At 39.3% G+C, this 20,105-nt stretch overlaps 1 protein-coding gene across 1 annotated transcript; it reads right to left on the bottom strand.

Moving 5' to 3' along the window:
- Nucleotides 1-12,698: 12,698 nt before the first annotated feature.
- Nucleotides 12,699-19,718, bottom strand: LOC134218090 (sodium-dependent neutral amino acid transporter B(0)AT3). Its single transcript, XM_062696957.1, has 9 exons — nucleotides 19,626-19,718; nucleotides 18,857-19,137; nucleotides 18,196-18,800; nucleotides 17,888-18,135; nucleotides 17,716-17,820; nucleotides 17,258-17,461; nucleotides 13,647-13,804; nucleotides 13,320-13,583; nucleotides 12,699-13,258 (listed from the first exon to the last, which is right to left on the bottom strand). Exons 1-9 carry the CDS (start codon nucleotides 19,716-19,718, stop codon nucleotides 13,057-13,059), a joined length of 2,160 nt encoding a protein of 719 aa, XP_062552941.1. The 3' UTR covers nucleotides 12,699-13,056.
- Between the last annotated feature and the right edge of the window lie 387 nt (nucleotides 19,719-20,105).

Raw genomic sequence — 20,105 nt, 5'->3', positions numbered from 1 at the left:
AATTTTCGAATACACTATGCATGACCTAACTTTGAACCGAGTCTCGCTCGTCAAAGATCTAGGTGTTTCACTGGACGTAAACTTCGTTTTAGTGAACGCATCTCAACCACGACAGCTAAAGCTTTTGCTATATTGGGACCACTGAAGCGCAACACCCGAGATTTCAGCGATATTTACTGCCTCAAGACGTTGTATACATCGTTGGTGAGCAGCATTCTAGAGTATGGCATAGTCGTATGGGCTCCGTATCATGCAACGCAAATAGCGAGAATCGAACGTGTCCAGAAATCTTTCATCAGATTTGCGCTTCGAAGGCTTCCCTGGCGCAATCGACGTGAGCTGCCGCCATATGAGCACCGCTGCGAACTCGTGAGTCTTCCTACTTTGAGGAGTAGGAGAATGCTTCTTCAGAGGCTCTTCGTATTTGACCTACTGCAGAACAACATTGACTGCCCTGATCTCCTGGCGAAACTCCGTTTTAATGCCCCCGAAAGAGCAGTGAGGAGAGCAGACTTTTTCCGACGCCCTGCACACCGTACATTATATGGGCAAAAAAATCCGTTTGACGTTTGTTGTGAATGTTTTAATGTAATCAGTAATTTGTATGATTTTAATTTAAGTAAACGGATGTTCAAGTCGCGTATTAGTTTTTAAGCTTTTTAGTCTGTACGATTAATATCATAGTCGATGACTGTAAATAAATAAATAAATAAAATCTTCCCAACGAATACAATTGACAGTCAATCAACTCTACGAAGCAGTTGGAAGCTGACAAGGTTTATTACGGACGAGTTTTGTCGTAGATGATTGAAGGAATACCTTCCGACTTTCACCCGCAGATGTAAGTGGTTCCAGGATGTTAAAGATTTGGAGGTATGAGATTTGGTCTTGGTGGTTGGTGGGACGGTGAAGAATAAGTGGATTCGAGGACGGATTGAGAAGGTGTTTCCTGGTAAGAATGGTCGTGTTCACCAGGGGATAGTACGAACGTCGACGGGGATCCTGCGTAGACCAGCAGTGAAGCTTGCTGTTTTAGCCGTCAGAGTAAAGTGTAAACCCTTTTCCAGTACTCCGGAAGCTCCAGAGCCTCACCAAGGTTTACAGGCGGGGGTATCAACCGACAGTACCCTCGTTGATGAAAAATTAACTGATTTAAGCTTAATAAAATAATTTAGCTTTAAGCTAACGTACCACACGATATCTGCGTTTGCTGGAAATGAAAATGAAATTGGGAATCCGAATAAACTTTCTTAATTGATTCGATTAAGATGGCGACAATAGAGGTATTGGCTTTCAGTCTTTTGGGTTCAAAAACGGGGTTTTATGGTTTCATCCGACGTTTCGAACATATGTATTGTGCCTTTTTCAAGGAGTTAACTAGTTGCTGTGCTATGCAAACATCGCTGCTGAGGCTGAGGCTTTCGTTTCTGAAAATGTACTGTAAATCAGCGGTTCTCAACCTGGGGTACATGTACCCCTGGGGGTACCTTCGCTGGTCCCAAGGGGTACCTCGAACAACAAAGCGTAATGGCGGATGTATTACAATTCCATTTAAAGCTTACTGATAAAGTTTTAATAATTGGGTAATTTATTTTTATTTTTAAACTTTGTCTTGTACATAATATGCATGGCTATCAGTAAATCGAAACTTATTGAATCCTGCCCTCTAAAACTAGCACAGTGTATGAAGGGCAGTGCTGTAAAAGGACAAAACGTCTACTGAATAAATTTTGAAAATGTTCAAATCTTGCATAAAAACAAAATATTGGATTATATATGCTTTGTAACTAAAATCTTGAGTTTGAAGGTACGAAGAGGCATGAAGCATTTTTTTTTTCCGAAATGCTCAGTTGCTTAGTTGCAAGAGAATCGGAAGCATTCTTCTACGATTCTCGGAAGCCTCTTTTAAAGCCACCTTCCCAAAGACTCTAGGTATTCTTTTCAAGAGATTCGGAAACTTAATTTGAAGAGGCTGAGAGTCCTCTTTTAAAGAGATTTGGAGTCCTCCTTTCAAAAGGTTTGGGAGGCTCCTTTGAATAGGCTCGGAAGGCTCTTTCAAGGGGCTCGGGATGCTCCTTTCAAAAAGTTTGGGAGACTTCATCCAAAATGCTTGGAAGGCTCCTTTCAATATGCTCGGAAGGATCCTCTAAAGAGATCCTCCTTTCAACAGGTTTGGAAACTTTCCTTCAAGAGGCTCGGAATTTCCTTTCAAAAGGTTCAGAAGCGTATTTTCAAGATGATCAGAAGCCTTCTTTTCAAAGCATTGGAAGCCGCCTTTCGAAGGCTTCTCGAGCAGTACAAGTCAGACAAAAATGGTTGCAGCAACTTCATTGTGACTAAATCTGGTCACATATGAGTTGCAGTAACCCATATGGAACAAGTGTGCTACTAGGGTTGGAAGGTTCAAATCAAGAGGCTCGGAATCCTCCCTTCAATAGGCTCGGAAGCCTCTTTTCAAGAATCGCGAAGCCCACTTTGAAGAGGCTCCGTGGCGTCCTTTCAAGATGCCCAGAAGCTTCTATTTAGGTGGGTCGGAAGCCTCCCTTCGAAAAGATCGGAAGGGAGCCTTCAGAAGACTCGGAAAGCTTCTTTCATGATGCTCGGAAGGCTCCTTCAAGATGCTCGGGAAGCCTGCTTTATAGAGGCTTGAAAGCTTTTTTTTGAGAGGCTTGAAATTTTTCTTTCTGGAATTCTGAAAGCCTACTTTCATGAGGCTCAGAAGCATTTTGAAAGCGGCTCGAAAATCACCTTTCAAGAGGCGTGGAAGGCTTCTATCAAGAAGCTCGGAAGTCCCCTTTCAAGGGCTTCAAAGTCGCCATTCGGAAGCCTCCCTTCAAGAAGCTCGGAAGGCTCTTTTCAAGATGCGCAGAAGCTTACTTTTAGGAGACAAGTCCTGTAGGAATGTATAAACCTAACAAAAATCATTTCACGTACTAATGAAAATATCAGCCAACTTTCTGAAGAGTTATACTGCCGCTAACCGCAAGTCGAGCACTTCTGTATATGGGCCTCCATATATATATGTGATCGACTTGCGGTTAGCGGCAGTATACATCCTGTTAGTTTTCAGGTCCATTTTTCATATACCTTATTTATACTTATTTTCATTTACACCATAAAAGGGGGAGGGGTACCTCAAAGTATGCAAAAGTTGGAAGGGGTACTTCTTATGAAAAAGGTTTAGAACCGCTGCTGTAAATGAAACTATCAGAATTTGAAATTTGATAGATTACCTGTAAGAGCTGGTGTTCCCCAAGGCAGCATACTGGGGCTCATATTGTATAACATTTATACTTCTGACTTACCTGATTTACCACCAGGGTGTCAAAAATCTTTGTTTGCAGATGACACGGGCCCTTCAGCCAAAGGGCGAAGCCTTCGTGTCATTTGTAGTAGATTGCAAAAAAGTTTGGATATTTTGGATATTTACTTGCAAAAATGGAAAATTTCCTCGAAAACTTGCAAAACTCAGCTTATAATTTTCCAACGTAATCCGAGAGCTTCTTATTTGAAACCTTCCAGCAGACATATTGTCACTGTGTATGGAGTACCAATTAATCGGTCTAGCGAAGTTGAATATTTTGGACTTTTGCTAGATCAAAAATAAACTTTTAAAAATCACATTGAAGGCATTCAAGCGAATCTATACCATTTCGTCGAAAGACATTTCGTCGAATGACATTTAGTCGAATGACATTTGGTCGAAAGGACATTACGTCGAATGGACATTTGGTCGAAGGGACATTTAGTCGAAAATGATTTTTTAATCCAGTAGAGACGTAGGACATTTGGTCGAATGACGTTTGATCGAAAGGACACTACGTTGAATGGACATTTGGTCGAATTGACATTTAGTCGAAATAAGATTTTAAAAAGAAGAATCTTCGTACATTTGGTCATATGACGTTTGGTCGAAAATGGATTTTCGAATTAATAATCTTTGTACATTTAGTCTAATGACGTTCCATCGAATGGTCATTTGAAAAAAAAAGAACTTAAGCCAATAACAATTAACAAATAAATGATTTACTGCGGTGTTCGTAAAAGTCTTATAATTATGATTCCAATATTGTCCAAAGAATGATGGGTTGATAAAAAGAATTATTCTTATTCTCGACTGGATATTGACTTCCGCGAACCCCTCTAACCGACTACATTGAATCTATACCACCTGGTCAAAAGAAATGTAGTCGAATGATGTTTCGTCATTAGACATGAAGCCGAATAGACATTACTACCGTTACACTCATAACTGTCCCATGTACATCGGAAATTCCAGCAAATATGGGACGAATATGCAAGTGATGGCAGCTTAGATTATAAGATCATTTAATCGAAATTAAGTTTTCGGTCAAAATCTATCGAATTATGGTTGAAAGACCATTTTATACTGAACTAATTATTGTATACATATTGAGTGAAAGAAAGAGTATCAATGAAAAGAATAAAAAAAACCATTTCAATTTGACCAAATGTCAATCAACGAAATGTTCCAAAGCCGACTGCGATGAAGTATTAGCAAAATAACATTGATATTATTGGTTTTTGACCATGTGCCGAAAAATAGAATAGAGGGTATATATTTTGCTATTCCTGTAGATTTTCAATTTTTCAATAATTCACCAGGGGCTCCAGAAGTTTCTGTTAGCTCAAGTGAAAAATCCTCATTGGCTTCCTTATTCGTTTCTTCGTCTGCTGATTGAATTTTTTCATGTCCACTAAATTCCTCTAGCCAGTTTATTCATGTATCTTGTGGATTATTTATTAAAATTCAACCAAAAATGTCTAAATGTCCTTTCGACTAAATGTCCATTCGACCAAATGTCCATTCGACTAAATGTCCATTTGACTAAATTTCCATTCGACCAAATGTCCATTCGACTAAATGTCCCTTCGACCAAATGTCCTTTCGACTAAATGTCATTCGACTAAACGTCATTCGACGAAATGTCATTCGACGAACTGTCCCAAAGCCAAATGTAACAAATATATTAAGTTGCAACTTAATAGAAAATCAAAACTTTGTCATAAGAACAAAATGTTGTATGCTGTGCCAATATCGCCAAAAAGGACTAGTTGCTGCAATACCAGAAAGAAGCCACGATTAGCTTCTGTACCCTTAGTATAAATTAGGTTAAGTTTATTTTAAATTTAAAACATTGTAATTCCTACATGGTTCAATTTAACCATAGGAAAAATCCTAACTGCCAGAGGCAATTGAAATGTATTAATAATAACTAAAAATGTAGCATAGCAAATAAGGATGATAGTGTTAAGAAAAGATGGAACACCTAGTCTAAGAGATAAATGCATGTAGGTATTAGATAATCAGCAAATTAAAAATTAATTAAAAGAAGGAAAGGGTGGATATTAGATACGTATGTGATCCAACTTATCTTTTACCACATGATACATCTAACCTATTACAGAAAATGTTTCATTTTCCCCCATTTGTGTCATTAACCGTAGCCGACAACCCTCACAGCCTACCCGAAAGTGGGGAAAATTCCCTCTACCCCAATTAGCAGCACCATGACAAACTGAGCTAAAACAGAACTCACGAACTGGCGGCATAGGCGCATAGGCCTCTGATACCCATCCAAATCACATGTCGTGCCCCCATCATCTAAGGTATGTCGCGATATCACCGATAAATCGATTTGCACATTGCTTCATCATTATACGTGGCAGGGGGGGACGTGGTGCCGCAGCTACAAGTAGTTGGCCATGATTGTAGGACAGCATAAACACATAATGGTTATTGATCGCAGCAGGCGGTCCGGCCTAGCTGCTAAAGAGGACATAATTAGCGTTCCCCGCACAAACGGACCGGACAGTGAACGGTAGTGTCTGTATGGCCGAGAAACAGAGATTGCTTTGGGAAAGTAATCTGATTAACACCAGCAGCTGACAAACGCACTGAATTGTTGGACCCTGACAGCCGCACACGGTCCGGCCCGAACTGGTCACAGATTTATGCATTTTATGCGTTTTTTTATCTACATAACTATCCATTTCAACAGACGCTAACGTAACAATTACTGTAATCAACCATTATCACCACGTAACTGTGCGTTACTGCAGCGATAAAGACGGAATCGGTTTCACGTTATCAAGAGGGAAAGAAAAAGGTAAAAAATAGTTAGGAAAATATCGAGTACGAGTGTATACTTAAGTGGTAAAGGCCTTTGGCATAATAAGGTCGATTATCATCGATTTTAAAATATGTATAAATTACTAATCAAGTAAAAGTCAACCCGTCGCTTTTGATCAAGCACCCTTTTTACCCTCTGTTTTCGTCTTACGTACGTATTCTAATCTGGTGAGTTATAAACAAGTAACAGTATCAGCCACGTTTAGTGATAAACATCTATTAGTTTGGTATAATATTTCTCTCGTTCTTATGACTATTTTTACAGTAGTTATAGGTGTATTGCCTATCCAGTAGTCGCCCGCGGTGTGGCTCTCTTCACTTTCTAATATTAGTAAATATGCATCTCGATGGAGTACTGGGGCATGAGGCTTCGCAGTTTTCTCTTTTTTCACTTATCCTAATAGCAACCAGAATGTAACTCATTCTAATAAAATGGTTAAAATGTTTTTTTCTTCTTCTTTGTAAACACGGTGTACAGTTTTCGGTATATGTGTTCTTAAAAGTAAAGTCTGACGGGATAGGTTGGGAAACCAATCTCTCACTTTGAATGTTGGGATTACGAGTCGCTATCTTATTTGCTTCGGTTTCCTAAATTTTGATATGAAGGGATGGCGCTGTTTTAGTTGCATTGATTACTTAACTTATCAATCTATCTGCTAAGATCTGTTTGTATATATATAATGTAGTTTTAGGTATGTATATATTTTTAATAAGTATATAGTCTTGTGTTCTGTATTCAACTTTTCGATCGTAATTACGTTCAACATATACTTTGAGTGCGCGTATGACTTCTAGAGTGGATTGTTTTGAAGAACGTTTCTCTTAGTTTATAATTTATTGTGCACTAAAAGGATGATCGTTCTACTGCTGCTAAAGGCAGAACAGGTTAGATTTATTGTGTTTGAAAAAGGACTGGACGAGCTTATGTTCTCGATCATTGCATAACAATCTTCAATTGTGCTGTAAAATGAAAATATTGCGTCGACTAAACTAGGCACAAGCAATGTTACTTCCAATTTCCAACGTAAATTTTACCCAGAGTTCCTTTTTTTCGGAAATTTTAGAAGGAAATACATATAAATCTTTTTTTTGTCTTTATTATCGAGACTTTCAGCCCAAGGCTGGCTCGTCTCGTATATATAAATTAACAAAGGAATTCAGTTCGAATTTCCTCCAATTTATTCGAATTTCCAAAGGATATTCATTCGAATTTCCGAAAGGAATTCATTTGAATATCCAAAGGGACTTCATTTGAATTTCCGAAGGGAATTCATTCAAATTTCCGAAGGGAATTCATTCGAAGTTCCGAAGGGAAATTCATTTGAATTTCCGAAGGAAATTCATTTGAATTTCCGAAGGGAATTCATTCAATTTCCGAAGGAAATTCATTCAATTTCGAAGGAAATTCATTCGAATTTCCGAAGGAAATTCATCTGAATTTCGAAGGAAATTCATTCGAATTTCCGAAGGAAATTCATTCGAATTTCGAAGGAAATTCATCTCAATTTCCGAAGGAAATTCATTCGAATTTCGAAGGAAATTCATCTCAATTTCCGATGGAAATTCATTCGAATTTCCGATGGGAAATTCATCTGAATTTCCGATGGGAAATTCATTCGAATTCCGATGGGAAATTCATTCAATTTCGAAGGAAATTCATTCGAATTTCGAAGGAAATTCATCTGAATTTCGAAGGAAATTCATTCAATTTCCGAAGGAAATTCATCTGAATTTCGAAGGAAATTCATTCAATTTCGAAGGAAATTCATTCAATTTCGAAGGAAATTCATCTGAATTTCGAAGGAAATTCATCTGAATTTCGAAGGAAATTCATTCGAATTTCGAAGGAAATTCATCTGAATTTCCGAAGGAAATTCATTCGAATTTCCGAAGGAAATTCATTCAATTTCCGAAGGAAATTCATTCGAATTTCCGAAGGAAATTCATTCGAATTTCGAAGGAAATTCATCTGAATTTCCGAAGGAAATTCATTCTGAATTTCCGAAGGAAATTCATTCAATTTCGAAGGAAATTCATCTCAATTTCGAAGGGAAATTCATTCGAATTTCCGAAGGGAATTCATTCGAATTTCCAAAGAAATTCATTTGAATTTCCGAAGGAATTCATTCGAATTTCCGAAGGAATTCCTTCTGAATTTCGAAGGAATTCATTCGAATTTCCGAAGGAAATTCGTTCGAATTTCGAAGGAATTCATTCTGAATTTCCGAAGGAAATTCGTTCGAATTTTCGAAGAGAAATCATTCGAATTTCCGAAAGGAATTCATTCGAATTTCCGAAGGGATTTCATTCGAATTTCCGAAGGGAATTTATTCGAATTTCCGAAGGAATTCATCTGAATTTCGAAGGAATTCATTCGAATTTCGAAGGAATTCATTCGAATTTCCGAAGGAATTCATTCAAATTTCCGAAGGAATTCATCTGAATTTCGAAGGGAATTTATTCGAATTTCCGATGGAATTCATCTGAATTTCCGAAAGGAATTCATCTGAATTTCCGAAGTGAATTCATTCGAATTTGCGAAGGAAATTCATTCAATTTCGAAGGAAATTCATTCGAATTTCGAAGGAAATTCATTCAATTTCGAAGGAAATTCATCTGAATTTCCGAAGGAATTCATTCGAATTTCGAAGGAAATTCATCTGAATTTCCGAAGGAAATTCTTTCGAATTTCGAAGGAAATTCTTTCGAATTTCCGAAGGAAATTCTTTCGAATTTCGAAGGAAATTCTTTCGAATTTCGAAGGGAAATTCTTTCGAATTTCCGAAGGAAATTCATTCTGAATTTCGAAGGAAATTCGTTCGAATTTTCCGAAGGAAATTCGTTCAATTTCCGAAGGAAATTCGTTCGAATTTCCGAAGGGAAATTCCTTCGAATTTCCGAAGGGACATTCCTTCGAATTTCCGAAGGGAAATTCCTTCGAATTTCCGAAGGGAAATTCCTTCGAATTTCCGAAGGGAAAATTCGTTAAAATTTCCGAAGGGAAAATTCGTTCGAATTTCCGAAGGGAAAATTCGTTCGAATTTCCGAAGGGAAAATTCGTTCGAATTTCCGAAGGGAAAATTCGTTCGAATTTCCGAAGGGAAAATTCGTTCGAATTTCCGAAGAGAAAATTCGTTCGAATTTCCAAACGAAATTCGTTCGAATTTCGAAGGAAATTCATTAGAATTTCGAAGGAAATTCATTCGAATTTCCGAAGGAAATTCATTCCAATTTCCGAAGGAAATTCATTCGAATTTCGAAGGAAATTCATTCGAATTTCCGAAGGAAATTCATCTGAATTTCCGAAGGAAATTCATTCAATTTCGAAGGAAATTCATTCGAATTTCGAAGGAAATTCATCTGAATTTCCGAAGGGAAATTCATTCGAATTTCCGAAGGAAATTCATCTGAATTTCCGAAGGAAATTCATTCGAATTTCGAAGGAAATTCATTCAATTTCCGAAGGAAATTCATTCCAATTTCTGAAGGAAATTCATTCGAATTTCGAAGGAAATTCATCTGAATTTCGAAGGAAATTCATTCAATTTCGAAGGAAATTCATCTGAATTTCGAAGGAAATTCATTCGAATTTCTGAAGGAAATTCATCTGAATTTCGAAGGAAATTCATTCTGAATTTCGAAGGAAATTCATTCGAATTTCCGAAGGAAATTCATTGAATTTCCGAAGGAAATTCATTCAATTTCGAAGGAAATTCATTCAATTTCGAAGGAAATTCATTCGAATTTCCGAAGGAAATTCATTCGAATTTCGAAGGAAATTCATTCGAATTTCCGAAGGAAATTCATTCCAATTTCGAAGGAAATTCATTCAATTTTCCGAAGGAAATTCATTCGAATTTCGAAGGAAATTCATTCGATTTCCGAAGGAAATTCATTCGAATTTCGAAGGAAATTCATTCGAATTTCCGAAGGAAATTCATTCAATTTCGAAGGAAATTCATTCGAATTTCGAAGGAAATTCATTCGAATTTCGAAGGAAATTCATTCGAATTTCCGAAGGAAATTCATTCGAATTTCCGAAGGAAATTCATTCGAATTTCGAAGGAAATTCATTCGAATTTCGAAGGAAATTCATTCAATTTCGAAGGAAATTCATTCGAATTTCGAAGGAAATTCATTCGAATTTCCGAAGGAAATTCATCTGAATTTCGAAGGGAAATTCATTTGAATTTCGAAGGAAATTCATTCGAATTTCCGAAGGGAATTCATTCGAATTTCCGAAGGGAATTCATTCGAATTTCCGAAGGGAATTCATTCGAATTTCCGAAGGGAATTCATTCGAATTTCCGAAGGGAATTCATTCAAATTTCCGAAGGGAATTCATTCGAATTTCCGAAGGGAAATCATTCGAATTTCCCAAAAACAATGTTGGGTTCCGAAAGGAGTTTAATCCAATTTACGAATTCTAGAAAATTCCCATTTCTGAATTTCTTAAGGGATTCCATTCAAATTTCCGAACGAAGTCCATTCGAATTTCTGAATGTAATAAATTGTTCTACTCATTTTAATGAGTAAATCCCTTTTTCTTCCAAAATGGGTATTTTTTAACAAAGAGAATAAGTACCAATCAATGAGTAAACGATTTTTTCCGGGTAGGAGATGGATTCGAGTTCGGTGGGATTCCGCTCGGAATTTGGTCGGCCTGAATTGTAGGGCATCGAACCATTGATTCATGGTCACGAACTAGGACCAGCATGCGTGTCTTGTAAATACTGCAAAGAGCAAATTCACACTTGCATATCTTGTGTGCAAAACGAGAAGCAAGAAGGACTAGGTATAAAACCCCTGAACGCTAATCCGCTCGATCAGCTTTCTGTCGTTCTACCACCAGCATCGCTGAAAGCATTTCCCGAGCTGCCGAAGCCGGCGAGTCAGGCTGACTGGCTTTAAAAACAACCAACAAGTCAGCCGACTACAATCATCATACGAACGATGTCCTCCATTCGAAATGCGAGCTAATTTGAATAGCGCAATCAATAGCTTTCATGTTGTTATGTTGATTGCGCTATTTAAATTAATTCATGAAAAAAATGTTACTTAGGTCCTTTTGAAAAGTTAAGCGAGAATTCATCAGCATGATCGTCACTGTCAACGTGTTGACGATTGGGACAACTTCGCTTGCAAATGTGTTAACCCGCCGAAAAAAGAAGGCTTGAAAGACAATACAGTAGAAATTCTGTCTGTTATCAAGACAAAATACACCCAAACGATCCTCCGCGTACCGACAGAATCCTCGCGTATGATTCTATATCCGAATGTTCGCCGTAATTCACCGTGGATTAAACTTGCTTCCGCACTTACTGGAAATGTCCCCAATGCTTTCGTATCGCCAGTGTCCGTCATCGCTGCGGCGCATCAGCTTACAAAATTAGGTTTCGCAGCGGCCTCGGGCTGCAAGTCTCCTAAAAAAAGACAAAAAAAAGGTTCTGCAGCGTCTGCCCCTAACCGCTGTTTGGTGACAGTTGAACTTTCAATGAAGTTCATCCGATTCCTTATTATAAATCCATACACGTGAACAAAACCAACATTGTCGTGCACATATGCCTAAAACCACGGGGATGACAAGCTACGCCATCTTTGTCACATCTTTTCTGAATCACCAATACGAGTGCACTTCGAATGCAACATAAACAATTGCGAGGGTGAAAATGATATAAAACGAACAAAGGCATAGGCAGTACCTTGTGCAACTAGAATTCTAAATAATTGAGCAAATAAGTTGAACAGTCTTAAGTTTGAAGCATGGAATCGAGTGTAAAATTGTTTTAATTGATAATTCGTTGAATTTTTCTCTATTTTCTCATGATTGTATCATGTGGCATTATTGAGTGGTATGGGCGTTTTGCATCATATTCTCCTGTAAAAACGTAAACATTCAAAATTCACGCACATACTATTGCAAAATAAATCAGTATTAGGGTAATTTGACACTGGGGGATAAATTTATCCCCCAAAAGAACGAACAGGCAAACCTGTCAAAATCCATAGTAAAAAATTGGATGTCGCTCCTATGCCTAAAACACTCCTGCACAAATGCTGAATCTGCGCTCGTGTCAGCCTGGCATGGATTGTAGCTTGCCCGCTACACTAACTAACGTTTGAGGACCCCACAACGCCTGGAAGAGCTTGCTTAAAAAATATATCGGCACTGTGTACAAATCTCGCTTAACTTTTCAAAAGGACCTAAGTAACATTTTTTTCATGAATTAATTTGAGTACTGCAATCAAAAGCTTTCATGTTATTCTGTTGATTGCGCTATTCAAATTAATTCATGAAAAAAATGTTACTTAGGTCCTTTTGAAAAGTTAAGCGAGAAATGTAACGATAGAATTGATGTAGCCGCTTTTAAATTCCAACTAGATTCGAACACATTTTGGAAATTTTTAATTTCCATTTAAACATCTGTACTTAGATTGTCTAAATGAAACTGGATTTTAAACCACAAGTAAAGAATTAAAATATATGTAACGACTACACCACACTTCCGCTCTACAATGAACTGTTGCAGTATCTACTCCCGCCATTTTTTTTTAATTTTATTACCAGACTAAGGCCGGTGTGGATTGTGCTGCACATAAAAGTATACTCCTCCCGCCCCTCTACTCCCGCCATATAAGTATTATAGGAAAATGAAGAAAATGTCGCGTAAAAAGCTTCAATCCAGAACATAAGCTCGCAGCTTCCTATTTAGTATTAATCCCTATGGAGTATAATTTGAATATGTTAGCTCAGAACTCCTTCAATCACGCTACGCTAGTCTAATTGTCCTTCTAACTAACTATTGTCCTATCTTCGCTGCCTTTTCTCCCCAACGCTTGCCCTAAAACCTGGATAACGATTATTGTCTTCTAAAGTGGACTATTTTCCATCATCACAATGTTTACTCCTCTTCCTCGTCTAAGGGCTGCTCCCGCGGCCCATACGTTGGACAGCACAAGCCCTCCGAACCATCCGGTCGTATACAGAAGAGCGATATTTCGATGTCGGTTGGTTCATGCGGCACGATGCCATGCACATCCCGTAGCTCGGCCGTTGGGAACCACGCTGGTTCCGAATCCTCAATGATGTTGATGCCGCATAACCTAAAAATTGGACAAAATCATCCATGTTTCTTGATTTTTATATTGTCTGGTTGTCACTCACCGACAAATGGCCACTCCTGGAATCCATATGATCGATACGCCAACCAAAAGTATCGCCACAACGATGCACCAGTGCGGCCACTCCAGTTTATCGGTACCTCCGGTCAGAGCGTTCCACCCCGGGTAACTACTGCCTTCGGATGCCAGTTCGATGAAGGAAGCCGTCAAAATGGTAATCATGGCGATCGGCGAGATATATTTCCAGCAGAGCATCCAATACAAGCTCGGTCGTGACCCCGTCATCAGCTCAATATCGTCGGCAAACCTGAAATCGGACAATTCTACGTTGGACCAACAGTGGCGCAACATATGATGAATGGCTTCAAACCTTTTGATACCGTAAATGTAGCTCACTCCGATGCATTCGAAAAATGCAATTATCAGCAGTGTGTAGTTTCCTGCAAAGCTGTCCATCAGCTGGAAAATATAGCTGCCCGCTCCGTTCGCGAAGCACATCGACAGAATACTGCACGATAGGCAAAGAGCCTTTACGAATGTAAAACGGAAATCGTTAGAATTGATCCGAAGTTGAATTCGATCAACGGGATTTCCACATAAGGCTAAAAACTCATAAGGCTGGAAATGTGAAAATCTTACATAAGGCTGAAATAACAGAAGGCTGAAAATCGTGAGAAACACATTTTAATGCTACAATTCTTATTTGACATTAATAGGAGCACGAACGAAAATAAAGCGAACTCTTCTTCCGGCTGTCAACTTTGACATGGATTTTTTTTTTGTCTGCGAAGCACAAGATTTTTTTTTCCTTCTTTTTCCAGCCATGTTCTTTTTTCTTCCTTCTTCCCTTTCTCTTCGCACTTTATTCTTCATTATTCCTTATTTCTTATTCTTTATTCCTTATTCCTTATTTCTTATTCCTCATTACGTATTCCTTATTTCTTATGCCTTGTTCCTTGTTCCTTATACCTTATTCCTTATTCCTTTTCCCTTATTCCGTTATTCCTTATTCCGTTATTATTATTCCTTATTCCTTAGTTCTTAGTCCTTAGTCCTTAGTTCTTAGACCCTAGTCCTTAGTCGTTAGTTCTTAGTCCTTTGTCCTTTGTCCTTTGTCCTTTGTCCTTTGTCCTTAGTCCTTAGTCCTTAGTCCTTAGTCCGTAGTCCTTTGTCCTTTGTCCTTTGCCCTTAGTCTTTAGTACTTAGTCCTTAGTCTTTAGTCCTTCGTCCTTGGTTCTTAGTCCTTAGTCATTATTCTTAGTCCTTAGTCCTTAGTCCTTAGTCCTTAGTCCTTAGTCCTTAGTCCTTAGTCCTTAGTCCTTAGTCCTTAGTCCTTAGTCCTTAGTCCTTAGTCCTTAGTCCTTAGTCCTTAGTCCTTAGTCCTTAGTCCTTAGTCCTTAGTCCTTAGTCCTTAGTCCTTAGTCCTTAGTCCTTAGTCCTTAGTTCTTAGTCCTTAGTCCTTAGTCCTTAGTCCTTAGTCCTTAGTCCTTAGTCCTTAGTCCTTAGTCCTTAGTCCTTAGTCCTTAGTCCTTAGTCCTTTTTCTTTATTATTTACTCTTTACTCTTTATTCTTTATTCTTTATTCTTTACTTTTTACTTTACACTCCTTACACTTTACTCTTTACTCTTTACTCTTTACTCTTTACTCTTTACTCTTTACTTTTTACTCTTTACTCTTTACTCTTTACTCTTTACTCTTTACTCTTTACTTTTCACTTTTTACTCTTTACTCTTAACTCTTCATTCTCTACTCTTTACTCTTTACTCTTACTCTTTACTCTTTACTTTTACTCTTTACTCATTACTCTTTAAACTTTACTTTTTACTCTTTACTCTTTACTCTTTACTCTTTATTCTTTACTCTTTACTCTTTACTCTTTACTCTTTACTTTTTACTCTTTACTTTTTACTCTTTACTCTTTACTCTTTACTCTTTACTCTTCACTTTTTACTCTTTACTCTTAACTCTTCATTCTCTACTCTTTACTCTTTACTCTTTACTCTTTACTCTTTACTCTTTACTCTTTACTCTTTACTCTTTACTCTTTACTCTTTACTCTTTACTCTTTACTCTTTACTCTTTACTCTTTACTCTTTACTCTTTACTCTTTACTCTTTACTCTTTACTCTTTACTCTTTACTCTTTACTCTCTACTCTTAATTCTTTACTCTTTACTCTTTAATCTTTACCTATTTACTCGTTACTCTCTTACTCTCTTTACTCTGACTCTTGACTCTCGACTCTTGACTCTTGACTCTTGACTCTTGACTCTTGACTCTTGACTCTTGACTCTCGACTCTTGACTCTTGACTCTTGACTCTTGACTCTTGACTCTTGACTCTTGACTCTTGACTCTTGACTCTTGACTCTTGACTCTTGACTCTTGACTCTTGACTCTTGACTCTTGACTCTTGACTCTTGACTCTTGACTCTTGACTCTTGACTCTCGACTCTTGACTCTTTACTCTTTACTCTTTACTCTTTACTCTTTACTTTTTACTCTTCACTCTTTACTCTTTATTCTTAACTCTTTACTCTTCACTACTCTTCTTTACTCTTTACTCTTCACTCTTTACTCTTGTCTCTTTACTCTTTACTCTCTACTCTTTACTCTTTACTCTTTACTCTTTACTCTCTACTCTTTACTCTTTACTTTTTACTCTTTAATCTTTACTCTTCACTCTTTACTCTTTAATCTTTACCTATTTACTCTTTAATCTTAATTTTTATTTTTACTCGTTACTCTTGTTACTCTCGACTCTTGACTCTTGACTCTTGACTCTTGTCTCTTGACTCTTGTCTCTTGACTCTTGTCTCTTGACTCTTGACTCTTGACTCTTGACTCTTGACTCTTGTCTCTTGACTCTTGTCTCTTGACTCTCGACTCTTGACTCTTGACAATTGCTTGACTCTTGATTCGTGTCTCTTGACTCTTGACTCTTGACTCTTTACTCTTTACCCTTCACTCTTTACTCTTTAATCTTTACCTATTTACTCTTTACTCTTTACTCCTCACTTTTACCCTTTACTCTTTAGTTTTTAATATTTGCTCTTTACTCTTTAATCTTTACCTATTTACTCTTTACTCTTTACTCCTCACTTTTACCCTTTACTCTTTAGTTTTTAATATTTGCTCTTTACTCTTTAATCTTTACCTATTTACTCGTTACTCTCTTACTCTCTTTACTCTGACTCTTGACTATTGACTCTTGACTCTTGACTCTTGACTCTTGACTCTTGACTCTTGACTCTTGACTCTTGACTCTTGACTCTTGACTCTTGACTCTTGACTCTTGACTCTTGACTCTTGACTCTTGACTCTTGACTCTCAACTCTTGACTCTTCTTGATCCTTGACTCTTCTTGACTCTTGACTCTTCTTGACTCTTGATTCTTCTTGACTATTGACTCTTGTTGACTCTTGACTCTTCTTGACTCTTGACTCTTCTTGACACTTGACTCTTCTTGACTCTTGACTCTTCTTGACTCTTCTTGACTCTTCTTGACTCTTGACTCTCGACTCTTAACTCTTGACTCTTGACTCTTGACTCTTGACTTTTGACTCGTGACTCGTGACTCTTGATTCTTGACTCGTGACTCTTGACTCTTAACTCTTAACGCTTAACTCGTTACTCTCTATTCGTTACTTTTTATTCAATATTCAACAACTCAACTCTTGACTTTTGACTCTTGTCTCTTGACTCTTGACTCGTGACTCGTGACTCTTGACTCTTGACTCAACTCTTGACTCTTGACTCTTGACTCTCGACTCTTGACTCTTAACTCTTAACGCTTAACTCGTTACTCTCTATTCTTCACTTTTTATACAATATTCAACCACTCAACTTGTGCCTCCATCAAAAGGTTGGTGGTTTATTTCACCCCCACTAATGTCAGTCTTTCAATACGTATCAGCCTTATGAGGATTTAGCCTTATGTGTTTCAGCCTTTCGTCGGTCACCCTCGATCAACATCGCTTACCCCTGTAATGACCTCCTTGGGCAAGTTCGGAAACAGCTTCATGTCAACCAGAGACGTTGTAACGCCCTCCAGTGTACCGAACTGTGAATCGATCCCCAGCGTGAACAGCATCATGAAAAACAACACTGCCCAGAACTGTGCCGCAGGAAACTGGTTGATCGCCTCCGTGAAAATGATGAACGCCAGTCCCGTTCCGGAAGCACTCTGTGAATCAGTAAGTCGATTAGGTTAAGATGCAATATGAACAAAAGTTTTTGAACAGTGATCAACGTCTATAAAGCTACATGCTATTGATAAATACGGTAAGCGTACAGCTGCAATACAGTTTTTGAAACTAAATCTAAGTCATCGTAACAGTAAACCATTCGGGTTATTCCTTTGGGTAACACATACACATGTCCATAAACAACATTGAACAACAACAATTGGGCTACAACTGGCAGACGATTGGTGTTTACATTTTTAAGTTCTTCCTGCAAATCGCAAACCGGTAGATTCATCGTTTTGTTTGCCGCCACTAACGCATCACGCTCACTAACGCAAGCATCGAATATCGAAGTAGCCTGAGAAAACATTGAATGACATCATTATTCTAAGTTATCTAAGCAACCCACTCGAGTCCTACCATACCTTGAAACCTATCACGGAGAACACAACCACCCCCGCGAACATCGACGTGCTGCAGTTGGTGAAGGAAACGACCAGAGCGTCCCGATAACAGTTGTTATTCGCCGGATTGTAGGAACTGAATGCGATCAGTCCACCAAATGCAAGACCCAGCGAAAAGAAGATCTGCGTTCCGGCCTCAAGCCACACCACTGGTTCCAAGATCGACTCCCAGCGAGGCGTGAACAGATGCATTACGCCATCGGAAGCTCCTGTAAGACAAAACAAAAACTAGATCAGTGAACTTAGTCTTCTATCATTTTAACACTTACCCTTCAGCGTAATCCCACGAAAGAAGAAAATGATCAGTACCACGTATGGGAAGATGGCGGTGACGTACACAATCTTACTGGACTCAGTGATCCCTTGGACCATGCACATGTACACCAAAAACCAAGCGGTGATCAACGCTATCGCAACATTATAGTTGATCTCTTCAGGTTCGTTAACACTTGGTGAAATTCTCAGCGTTTCTCGGTACCAATAGTACTTCGTAGGCGACGAAACCACGCACTCCGGTTCAATGTCGTAGGTGAAGTTCTTGTAAAGTCTTTTGGGACATTCTGCCCAAGGCAGTGGCGACTCAAAGCTGTGCAGGAGATAGATCAAGCACCACGCGATGATCGTGTTGTAATACAGCGCCACTATGTAGCTGACGAACGCGGACGATATCCCGATGCCGCCCAGATATGCGGACACCTCGTGCCACACGCCGATCGCACCTTTCCGCAGCCGCTGACCTATCGCCAACTCGAGGTAAAAGATCGGAATCCCCTGAAGTAGTAACATCACAAAGTACGGAACCAAGAAGGCTCCTCCGCCGTTCTTCTGCGCTAGGTAGGGAAATCGCCAAACGTTGCCCAGTCCGACCGCATATCTGCAAAACACACGATCACACCGGTTCAACGACCTTCCAAACCAACCCCCACTTACCCGATCGTGGCCAACAGAAAGGTCCACTTGCTATCCCAACTTTCCCGCTCATCCTCGGGCCTCTCCGGAACAACCGTTTCCTCCACCACGGTGTCTATTACGGACGTCTGCGATGGCAACTTTCCCGGCGGTACTCGAGTCGTGGGCGGTGCCGAGCTCGGTCCCAAATCCAGGATCCGTGCCATCGGTGGATCGTCATCGGAGATGAACGCCTGATTGGTAGCACCGTACACAACATTGCGGTTGCCATTCTCCGCTCGAACCAAACGACTTCGAAGCTCCTGCGTTTTCAGTCAAAAGTTTGAAATAAATGAACAAAACATTTTAATCAGTTAAGTTTATTTGACATCAACAAATTTTATTTGGTATGAGTCACGGGAAAGGTACTGAACACGCTTGGTCTGGGGTGGAACACTTCCGCCTTCTCCAGCGGACGCATGGAAAAACGGCCAACGACTTGACTTGAGGTCGCTGGGAACGGTGGCCATTTTGTATCATAGTTCATTTCCGCAAGTTTGGTCAAATTATCCGCCGGACGTCTAGCATAACCCGTCGTTTTGTAGAGCTCGGATATTTTCTTCTGTGTGGCTTCCTGTATGGCAAGCACTTCGCCCCAATTTTTCGTATATTTTGTTCGAGCCTTGCGATTTGCGTCGACACGTTCCCGGTGCCACATATCCTCTAGGATGCGCGTCGGATACGGCATTTCCACGTCCCACTAAATGTCAATAAATGGTCAACAGTCAAAGAAAACCCAGCGCCTACTCACCCTTAACTCGAGCTCATCCAAGCTGCGAACCGTGGCCTGCTGAATCAAATCCCGCGAGCTCTGTCTGCGAAAAAGATGCGCCGTGTTGGCCATGTTATTCAGCAATCACTTCCTGAACTGACTGTGTCTGAACTCTGTGTTTGTGTGCTACTGTTTCACAACGCTGTATCAGGCTGCTTGCACGTGCACCTTACTGTTGCTCACACGTGCAGTAATAGGAAAACACACACACAATACAAACGAAGTAACCGATCGTGCAACTATATAACCTATTCAAACTGGAACTTCGGACCAACTCAGGACTCGTCTCTGAGCGGTTCTGGAGGGACACACTCAGGGGTAGCTACGGTGCGCTAGTGTTGGTGCTCCTTGTTCGGATATACAGCCATTGCGGTGGTGCGATTGTGTCGATCTATCCTTATGAAGGTGCAAACAATAGTGTTTTGTGCGTTCAACTGTGGAAAGTCGTGCTGGAAGACT

This window comes from Armigeres subalbatus, chromosome 1, assembly GCF_024139115.2.
Source record: "Armigeres subalbatus isolate Guangzhou_Male chromosome 1, GZ_Asu_2, whole genome shotgun sequence".
In the NCBI taxonomy this organism is placed as follows: Eukaryota; Metazoa; Arthropoda; class Insecta; order Diptera; family Culicidae; genus Armigeres; species Armigeres subalbatus.
Note: the sequence above shows the minus strand (reverse complement) of the source record. Positions and strands in the feature narration are given on the sequence as shown.